The 11,123-nt window shown below is 37.8% G+C and overlaps 1 protein-coding gene across 1 annotated transcript; it reads left to right on the forward strand.

Moving 5' to 3' along the window:
- Positions 1 to 550: 550 nt before the first annotated feature.
- On the forward strand, positions 551 to 10,920 carry DUSP19 (dual specificity phosphatase 19). Its single transcript, XM_005857662.2, has 4 exons — positions 551 to 1,679; positions 5,604 to 5,650; positions 7,508 to 7,660; positions 10,583 to 10,920. Exons 1-4 carry the CDS (start codon positions 1,454 to 1,456, stop codon positions 10,820 to 10,822), a joined length of 666 nt encoding a protein of 221 aa, XP_005857724.1. The 5' UTR covers positions 551 to 1,453; the 3' UTR covers positions 10,823 to 10,920.
- Positions 10,921 to 11,123: the final 203 nt, after the last annotated feature.

The raw sequence follows: 11,123 nt of genomic DNA on the forward strand, positions 1-11,123 counted from the left end.
TAGGCATTATTTGTGGTTATAAACTTATGAGCAGGGTAATGTAGGATATGTTATTTGCTCTCTCTGCATCTGAATTTTCTCAGTTGTAAAATGTAGATGATTATAATAGTAAATACATAATAGGCTTGTGTGAGATGTAATGGAATAATGTATATAAAGCATCATTAAACACCAGATGAATAACACTGACGATCTAAAAATTACTTATAAGCACAATGCCTAGCTCAATAGTTGGTCATCATTTTTTTCATTTATGATAAACATATGGAATGATTTGTGGTTAGAGTTGTTTTTTATGAACCTGTGATTGTTTAAATTATGTAAATAAATTGTTCAATTCATCATTTTAGCGTGTGCCCTCTAGATAGCCTGGGCTGATTGATATATCATTCTTTTCAATCGGGAGAAATTTGTTTTATTTTATTTTTACATTAGAGAGTTTCAACCCAACAAAAATTTTCATGTGTGGTGTTGGGAGAATGTTTTCATTAAATCCAATGTGGGGAAAGGAAAATTCCAAAGGAATCTTGTGATTTCTTTTGCAGAAAAAAAATCATCCTTTTGCAACCAGAATCATCATTCTATAATTGTTTTTGTAAGTGTGGATGTATGCAAGCTTGAATTTCTGCAACTCTGTGGAAGGACTTGCTGCAATGCTTCTTACAGTGTGTGTATATATTTACTGCATAAAAGGCTCTTCGGCAGTTTTACTGATGGTGAAAATGTAGGAGGGAAGTCAGAAAATACATGTTTAAGCTCTTGTCAATCTGCATACAGAAACAATTTAAAAACTTTAAATAAAAATATCTTCGCAGATTTAAATTGTTATTTCACGAATAGTTTTTAATGTAGTAAACGTTCTTCTGGGCAGTAACAGCAACAAGAGGAAGTATGAAGGGTAGAGAGTGAGAAATAACTTTGAATGTCTGCTGTAGCCCACCCCCCACCCCCCCTGGATTAGCCTAAAAGCAGGGAGATTTGCACTGTAAAGCGGGCTCAAGACCCAGGTCACCCCTATCATTCACTACAAGTGACACCCGCCCACCTAGATCGAAAATCACTGCTTTTAAAGAGCTCGAAATACCAGCCCTCTCTCCAATGAAGTCTTATATTTTGCCATTCTGCGTGACTAATAACGCTAGCTTTAAACAGCGGCAGTAAGAGAACACCAGCGGATTCCTTGAACCGACGAGGAAAAACGCAGGCTGTCAGTTGACACGGGCATCCAATCGGCGCCCGCTTCTCAAAGGCCAATCACAGTTTGTCTTACATCGAGGCGCCGGGGAGCAAGGAGCCGGAAGTGTCAGTCTCCCGGGTGATGCTGCCGCGGTCACCTGGAGGGCTGTGCACTCCCCGGGCTGCATTCATACCTGAGCTCTAAGGGACAAGCAGTTCAGCCCTTTTCTGTGCTGGCTGGGTTTGCTTGTATTTGTTCCTAGTCACCGCTCATGTAATGCACTCCCTGAACCAGGAAATTAAAGCATTCTCCCGGAATAATCTCAGGAAGCAATGCACCAGGGTGACAACGCTAACTGGAAAGAAAATTATAGAAACGTGGAAAGATGCCAGAATTCATGTTGTGGAAGAAGTAGAGCCGAGCAGTGGGGGTGGTTGTGGTTATGTGCAGGATCTTAGCTTGGACCTGCAAGTTGGCGTTATTAAGCCATGGTTGCTCCTGGGTGAGTATATCGATTTGTCATTGAGTCCTTTGATCATATTATTTTATCATTATTTACCTTAATATATTGATAGTTTGTATTATCAGCTGTCCTGCCGAAAAAGTTAAAAGGTTTCCTTTTTTGGACACGGGACTTCCCTCAGCTAGCTAGAGGAGTTTCTGCCCCCATAGAAAGTATAGATTCTAGTAGCACATAGCACCTGGTATTTGAATTTTAGGAAAAACTTTCTTCCTGTTTTTCTAACTCTGGAGAATAACACATTAATGTAGAGGAGGGGGGGAGTATTATTATAAAAGGATATAGTTTTTAAAAATCAAATGAAAAACATGCTTTTATTAGGAAAAACTTCAAGTTTGAATTTAAAGTTATCGAATAGTACTTGAAATAGTCAAGTGCTTGCTTGCCTGTTCTGCTGTTACAAACCATGAGGAAGGCATGCTTCCTGTGACCACATCTGTCCATGGTGGCTGTTTATAGAATGTGAAGGAAAAGGTGGACTTTATTTTATAGCTATGAGTCTGATGGTTTTATGACTTTTTGCATTATGGAAAATACCGATTTTTCTATACAAAGATTAGTCCACAAATAGCAAACAAAGCACAGTTATAAATGTATAAACTTGTTAGCTTGGCAAGAATATGGTACAGTAGTCTTAATAAAATAGTCAACAATTTTTTCAGGTTTGAATTCTTTTTCATTTATGACTAGAGAAATTAAGAATTGGAAAGATTAATAATTTGTCAATATTTATGCAGCCAAGCCATTGTTGAGTGAAAGCACTGGACTGGGAGTCAGAAATAGCCAGATACACACAGCATCTCACTCCTTTTAAAAACTCTGAAGTAGTGATCGTCAGCTCCATTTTACAGATGGGATCTGGATTTAAGATCAGTTAAGTAACTTGCACAAGGTTAAAACACTAGTATTTAATAGCTGGACATCAAGCTCAAGTCTGATTGACTCCTGCTCTCTGTGAACATATAGACTGCCTCAGGGAGTCCAGGTTTTCAGCCCTGCTGTGCCTCTAACTTAACTAGATGAACTAGTGCAAGTCATTTATCCTCTCTGGTCCCCCTAAAAGCCATCTGTAAAGCTGAAGTAACAGTATCTGCTTATCTCATAGGGTTGTTCTGAGGTTGTTGTAAAAGGGCTTTTGTGTTGTACGTGTATCTGTGTGTGGAAGATTTTTGAAACAAACCAATTGCAGTATACATATGAGTTGTGATTGTGTTGTGTATTGTATGAATTGTTACATGAGCTATCTTTAAATTCACCAAATAAATATCTCCAACTAGTTTGTGCAGCAGTGAAAAATTAAGTGGGTTTATAGTCTGGAAACTTAACCCAGGACTTGCACACCTACGAAAGGATATATATCCAGGCACATTTTTCAGTTATTTGGCTTCCATTGTAGTAATAATGGTTTAACATTATTGGAGAATTTTAAATTTTGCTTATTATTACTTTTTTATCTAGACGTATCCAAGGGTACAATCAAGGTAGTCTTCTCATAATGGCATTGGGATCCTTCCCAGGATCCTGGGAGAGTTCTGGAGGGGCTTGTGAAACTGGAAATGGGATCTTTTCATCAGGCACAACCTCCTGTCTTCTGAGAGGAAGCGGGACCTTTTCCTGCTTAGTTACAAGGGCCTCATGCCTGAGGGACCTTGGACGGTTACATCTAAAGTTCTTCCCCATGAATGATGCAGGGGTTGTTTCTGACCAGACTAGGTTTCTTTCTGGAGATGGGGGTTGTTTCTAGGTTGCCTCCAACAGCTTCTTTCACCTCTTCAAAACTACACAACTCCAACCCAGCACTACCTGCCAATTAACTTTTGTTTTTGGTGGAGAATAAAGACAATGGAGAGCTAAATATAATGCATATATTTGTATAAAATATAATCTGTCTTTCTAAAATATAAGTTTAAAATATATTCTGCCTTTTAAAAATATAACCTGTCTTTTTCAGTTAGTTCAGAAATTCAAACAAGCTTCTACCTTTCAAAAATCTCACATAGGCCCTTGAACTATCTGACAGGTTGCTAAAAGATGTTAGTGAGAATTTTTGTCCTAGGCTTTGCAGATTATATTTTTACAAGTTTTTTAAGGACTTTTCTTCAATTGAACTTCATTTGTAAAAGTCGAAAATTTTGTCCTAGCTGGTGTGGCTCAGTTAGTCGGGCACTGAAGAGTCACTGGTTCAGTTCCCAATCAGGGCATATGCCCAGGTTTCAGGCTCGATCCCCAGTGTGGGGCATGCAGGAGGCAGCCAATCAATGATTCTCTCTCATCATTGATGTTTCTCTCTCACCCACATTCACTTTCTCTCTGAAATCAATAAAAAATATATATTTTTAAAAAGGATACTAAATTTGTATCAACATACTCATATTCTGGAAGTCACTTTCAAAATATGGCAGACAACTCTGAAATATAATAGACCTGTTCCTTTTGGTGTGTGTGTGTGTGTGTGTGTGTGTGTGTGTGTGTTTGTGTGTAATGGAAATGATCAAAGTATCCAGCTTTGATAAATATAATATGATAGTTTAGGGTGAAAATAGGAAAGAATTTCTAGTGCATGTTTCTTTCTTTCTTTTTTGTAAGGACTTGTCAAAGTAGAATTATTATTTAAAAAATGAATACATGTTAAACCATCACATTTCAATTAATTTTTTTGATCCAATTTCCCCCCCACTCTGGAGATGGTAAGGACTTCTGATAGAGAGCTGAGAATTTTTTAAATTATGGACTATTTCAAATGCACAGAAAATTTCAGACAATACTATAACAGGCAATTGTGTATCCACCATTCAGCTTTAACAAATGTTAATATTTTGATAGGCTAACTTTTAAGCAAAATAAAGCTCAGTGAGGAGCCTGTGAGCTTTGTATTACCAAGAGAATATTGACCAATCAGCCCACTTACTGGCCTTTCAGCTACCTAAAACCATGTCATAGAAGCTGGCAGATTTCCCCATTAGGTAAGGTAAGAAAAACATTGTTTATGGAAATAAAACCTAATTCAGGAAAGTAAATACTTGAATAATAAATATCCTATTTTTTCATTGTATATACTTTTTCACTTAATTTTAACGAGTTATTCACTTGTAAGAATTTGCTTATTAACAAGAGTCCTTTTCCAAGTGTGGGAAATCTGGAAAGCAACTTTGACAGGAAGAAACTGTAAAAGGGTACAGTGCTAGCGGTGCACAGAATGTGGGTGGAATTCTATAGACCAGCAGTGCTTGCTTTAATCTACTGGGTGTTCCCAAACCAGCTGGTACTAAGTCTTTTTAAAGATATTCTTTTTTTAAATTTCTAAACAAATATTTTTTTGTAAAAAATACAAATGAGCAGAAAGAAGAAAAAAATCACCTGTAACCCCACTTTTAACATTTTGTTCTATATACGTCCTGTCCCATTTTAAGCATACACATTTTTTGTTATTACAAAAATGGATGATGGTATATTATAACCTGCTTTTATTACCTAATATCCTGGGAATATATTTCCATGCCCTATCTAATATCTGTTTATATTTCACTACACAATTGAACCATCTTTTATTTAACCCAATCCCTATTATTGGATTTTTTTTAAAAAAACCTAGATTAAAAACAGCCTATTATTGGGTTTTTGCTTTATTTTTGTGGTATCACAAACAATACTATGATGAACATCCTGATAGCTGATCTTTATAACATCCAGAACTTTTAGAACAGATTCCTAGAAGTGGGAAATCATATACACAGATGAATATTTTTATAGCTATCACCAACTTGTCTTTCAGAAAGTTGTAATGAGGTCCTCCCAAGTTGTTGTTTTTAAAATAAATAAATAAATAACAGAATTGTTGCCAAAATTGGATAAAAAGTCAGGATGATTATGTTCATGTTCAAGGTGATATGACTTTATTTCTTATAGGATCACAAGATGCTGCTCATGACCTGGATACACTGAAAAAGCACAAGGTAAAAAATATATATATCTATGTTTACTGAGGATAATAATACAAAGCAGAGGTGTGAAGAGCTATAGGAGAACAAAGTGTTATGGGACCAGAAGGAATAGATTACTGAACTTGCAGTCCCCTTGCCCTGAACTAAGTATGGCCTACTCTGTCATAAGGTCTCAGTTGAAAAGTAATACCTTCAGAAAGGCCTATCCTGACTCATGTTGCCGCCTCCCAACTCGCCGCATTGCCTCATTTGAATTCTTTCAGAGAATGTATTCTCATCTCAAAATCTTCTTTTAAGAGCAAGGGTCTTACTCCTTGCTCATTTCTGTATCTCCTGAACCTAGAAAGGGGCCTAGCACTCACTTGCTTCATGGGTGAGAGGCAGGGTTGCATTCTTTTCTATACTCCCTGCCTCTCCCAAATCACTTTGTTCCACCCTCCAGTAAAAATTGTTGCTCTTGCCTGGCCGGTGTTGCTCAGTGGTTGAGCATCCACCTATGAACCAGGAGGTCATGGTTGGATTCTTGGTCAGAGCACGTGCCTGGGTTTCAGATTCGATTTCCCAGTAGGGGGATTGCAGGAGGCAGCTGATCAATGATTCTCATCATTGATGTTTCTACCTCTCCCTCTCCTTTCCTCTGTGAAACTAAGATGCAGCCTGGCTGGTGTGGCTCAGTGGTTGAGTGTCAACCTATGAACAAGGAAGTCATGGTTTTGATTCCCATTCAGGGCACATGCCTGGGTTTTGGGCTTGATCCCCAGTAGGGGGTATGGAGGAGGCAGCTAATCAAAGATTCTCATCATTGATATTTCTACCTCTCTCTTCCTCTCCCTTCCTTTCTGAAATCAATAAAAAGATTTTCTTATTTTTTTTATTTTTAATTTTTTAATTTTTTTTTTTAGAAACTAAGACATATGCTAAGAAATAATAAATACAATGACAAGCATGTTAGGACAAGAAACAGTGACTCATTTGTCTTGTCTGTGTAGCCTTTGGATTCTCTTAAAGGACTTTCCATGGCTCCTTCCATATGCTTGGCGGGCTCTAGGAAAGGGGCTTGAATGCATATATGGAGTAGGAGGTTGCTTATGTGAACCATCTGAAAGAAAATCTGTCATAGCCATCGCATGTTTCACCCACACTAATTCATCAGAGCCTTTGGGTTTGATATTTTTTAAAAGCTCACCAGGTGATTCTAATGTGCATCCACACTGGAGAACCATGTACTTACGAAGAGGAAATAATTATCAAAAGGGAAGTTTGTTCTGCTGACACACTTCTCTTAAGTTTTTTATGTGGACATCCATTGACTTATTAAACAAACATTTTAAGTACTTTCTGTGCCAAGGTCACTGCTCATTCACAATGCTCACTTATAATAGTGAGTAAGCGCTCTTGCCAGTTTGGCTCAGTGGATAGAGCGTTGGCCTGTGGACTGAAGGGTGCTGAGTTTGATTCCAGTCAAGGGCACATGCCTGGGTTGCGGGCTCAATGAGGTCAGTGGGGGAAATAGAAGACCCATGTAATACTTTAAACAATAAAGAATTTAAATTTAAAGAAATAATAATAATAGTGACTAAGCTACACATGCTCCCTACCCTGGTGGAGTTTCTAATACAGTGAAGGAGACAATCTCTAAGAGGTAAGGGTTATAATGGGAAAAGTAGAGAGTGCTATGAAAATATATAGAAATAGCACCTCAGTGAGGGATGAAGCATCAGATCAGGCTTTCTTGAGGAAATATTATTTAAGTGCGCTTCATGCTTAAATTGTGTATTCTTGTTACAATCTCAACATCCCAGCCTCTTTTTAATTAACCTACTTCATGAGAATTTTTTAAAATCATCCTTTTTTTTTTTCCTCTTTAAGGTGACTCATATTCTCAATGTTGCATATGGAGTTGAAAATGCTTTCCTCAGTGACTTTATATATAAGAGCATTTCTATACTGGATCTGCCCGAAACCAATATCCTGTCTTATTTTCCAGAATGTTTTGAATTTATTGAACAAGCAAAAATGAAGGTAAGTTTGGTTTTGATCCAAAGTTCTTCAGAAGCAGAAATTTTAAAATATGGGTCCATTACTTAGTTTTTATTCTTTTTGTAGTGAATATGTAAAGAACCATTATGAAACAATATTTCATGAATTCCTACAACTATTTAGTTCTCTAATTGCTCTTTTCTCAATGATATATTCATTTTCAAAATTAATTTCTCCTCTTCCTATGCCCGTGTATATATGTACTTAGATTTCCTCTGACAGTTTAATAACCCACCTGCCACTGATCAATTTGTAAGCTACTCAAGTGGACTGTAGGATAGAGGTAGCTCTAGTCCTATTAATGTATTTATGAAAATTAATGTGCATTTATTTTTGTGGCCACAGTAGGGATTGTGAATCTGTGCGTTTTAACAATAGAATTTTAGGGTGCTCTAAGAACTGAATGGGTAAGGAACACCTGATTATTAATGACAGTTAACATTAGACTCCAGTTTAATTGAATTTTGTCTAATGATCTCCTTTCTGCCTTTTCCATCCCTTTCTCTCTCCTCTCCCTTTCTGTCTCTCTCTCAAATCAATAAAAACATATTTTTTAAAAAGTTCATTTGAAAGTTTTTATCAGATATTACACTATGATTTTAAAATATCTTCAGCCTCATCAAAATGAACTATTGTACAAAGTGACAAAAGTTTCATATGTGTATAGTGAATATTTGTGTTTCACTTTTCTTGTACAAAAAGTTAATATCCGGAAATGACTCAAATATATATACACACTAGAGGCCTGGTTCATGAAATTTGTGCTCTGGGGGGTTGGGGGAGGGGGGTCCCTCAGCCCGGCCTGTGCCCTCTCGCAGTCCAGGAGCCCTTGGGGAGCGGGCCTAAGTGATTACACTATTATCTTCAGTCTCATCAAAATGAACTATTGTACAAAGTGAGAAAAGTTTCATATGTGTATAGTGAATATTTGTGCTTTGCTTTTCTTGTACAAAAAGTTAATATCCGGAAATGACTCAAATATATATACATACTAGAGGCCTGGTGCACGAAATTCATGCACTGGAGGGAGGCGTCCCTCAGGCCGGCCTGTGCCCTCTCACAGTCTAGGAGCCCTTGGGGAGCAGGCCTAAGTGGTCAGTTGGACATCCTTAGTGCTGCCACACAGGTGGGAGAAGCTCCCACCACTGCCGCTGCACTCACCAGCCTGTGAGCCCAGCTTCTGGCCGAGCAGTGCTTCCCCTGTGGGAGCGCACTGACCACCACGGGGCAGCTCCTGCATTGAGCGTCTGTCCCCTGGTGTCAGTGTGCATCATAGCGACCAGTCGTTCCACTGTTCGGTCGATTTGCATATTAGCCTTTTATTATATAGGATAAGAAAATAATTGAAATTGTCTTTTTGATATGAGGATTTTCAAAATATTAACTAATTTTGTTGTGGGTCACTTGGATTTCTTGAAATGAGATGCACTTGCAAATTTGTTACAACAGATCTAGGCAAGGAATTTTGCAACGGATTTATGAATCTGAGAAAACTGCCTTGCAAAAGTAAAATAAGTCAATGAACTATAAACATAGTATTGCTAATATATGCTTTGGGTAGAGAGTTTTTAGTTCTAAGTTTTGTTTTTTTTTACCCCTTCCTCTGTTTCAATCTTTTACCACAAGAAGAATCAGGAAATTAAGTAACTAAAATGTCTAGTTCTGTAGTGTGTCCCACAGTTCACTACATTTCATTCAGAACATTAACTTTTTAAAAGCCTGAAACAAGCCAACCTGTATCAGTGGTGTTCCATCAGATCTATCACATTCATTATTAATGCAATATTACCCCCATCAGCATTGGTCTTACACTGTGTCTCTTTTCACTTACAAAGTATCATTTTCAAGCTACTTGAAACGTTATTCATTTATTGACCTCATGCTGGTGTCTAGTTACCTTTCCTACTTCACATTGTCATGAGCTATTTGTGTCATTTTACTACATCATAAGTTTACCTTATTTTTTTTAATTTTTAATATTTTCCATTACCATTTATCCCCCCTATATCCTCCTACACCTCAACTCCCCCAATCACCAGACTGCTGTCCAACTTCCCTCCAGAATATATCTAAAGGTAGAAAATTGTTTTCCTTGCTGATCATTTTACACAGAGATTTCCAAACTAATGCCACTATCTTTATGGGAACACTCTGTGTACATGGAATATCTCAGGCTTTCTGTTTAGTTTATGGTTATGTTTTCTTCATTAAGCTTGTATGTGTACTTTACTGGATTATTTCAGTTTAACAAAGGATACTGTTTCAGAATTCCAAAGACCTCATCAAAGCACTTCAATCCTAGCAGTTGGAAAGAGGAGGTGTTGGTTGATCAAGTGATTAGTTTTTCCATTCTTTCCTTACAATGAATTGTATTTTTATAATTGAATAAATTGATAGGATGAATATCTATATATATAAAAGGCTAAGCGACTAGCCGACCGGCCAACTGGCCAGTAGGTATGATGCGCATTGACCACCAGGGGGCAGACGCTCAACACAGGAGCTGCCGAGTGACAGCAACTTTGCAGAGTGCCCTCTTGCACTCCGGGACCCATTGGGGGATGTTTGACTGCGGGTTTCGGCCCGATCCCTGCAGGCCAGGCCAAGGGACCCCACCTGCCAGAGGGACCCCGCTCACTCCGCAGATGCCCTTCAAGCCCCAGTGCCACCACAGGTGCAGCCAGCAGGGGAGGGACTGAGAGAGATTGGCTCCAGGGTGTGTCTGGCCTGTCTCACCCAGTCCTGCCCCGCCGGCCGCCTTCTAATTAATTTCCTTTCAATGTGCACAAATAGGTGCACTGGGCCTCTGGTTTTTTATAATTTTTAATAGTATAAGAATGTACTATTGATTTAATAACCTTTCTTAAATTAATAATGAAGAGTTTTGTTTGATTTTTATTGCAGGATGGAGTGGTTCTAGTCCATTGCAATGCAGGGGTTTCCAGGGCAGCTGCAATTGTAATAGGCTTCCTGATGAATTCTGAAGAAATCTCATTTGCCACTGCTTTTTCTTTGGTGAAAAATGCAAGGCCTTCCATATGTCCAAATGCTGGTTTCATGGAACAGCTCCGTACATATCAAGAGGGCAAAGAAAGCAATAAGTCTGACAAAATACAGGAATTAGAAGGAGACAACAGTTCATGAGTTACATTCTAGCAGATGATGGACAACTAGTTTCTGAATTGGCTTCTATAACCACCTTTCCCCTTTTTGTAGTTTAATAAAAACTTCCTTTTCTCTTGCCTTTTTTTTTTTAGTGAAAATGAAGGTCAATTGATTGTCCTGAGATAGCATATAAATAATTTTTAAAATTATATCATGTTTCTTTGGTATTATAATGTGTGATTAAATGCTTCTTTGATTTGCTAAGGGAGAATAACAATGTATTACCAATAATTGATTTCTGTAGAAGAAAAAATGCTTAAATTTAAAAATCTGTGTTAGA

This window comes from Myotis brandtii, unplaced genomic scaffold, assembly GCF_000412655.1.
Source record: "Myotis brandtii unplaced genomic scaffold, ASM41265v1 scaffold112, whole genome shotgun sequence".
NCBI lineage: Eukaryota > Metazoa > Chordata > Mammalia > Chiroptera > Vespertilionidae > Myotis > Myotis brandtii.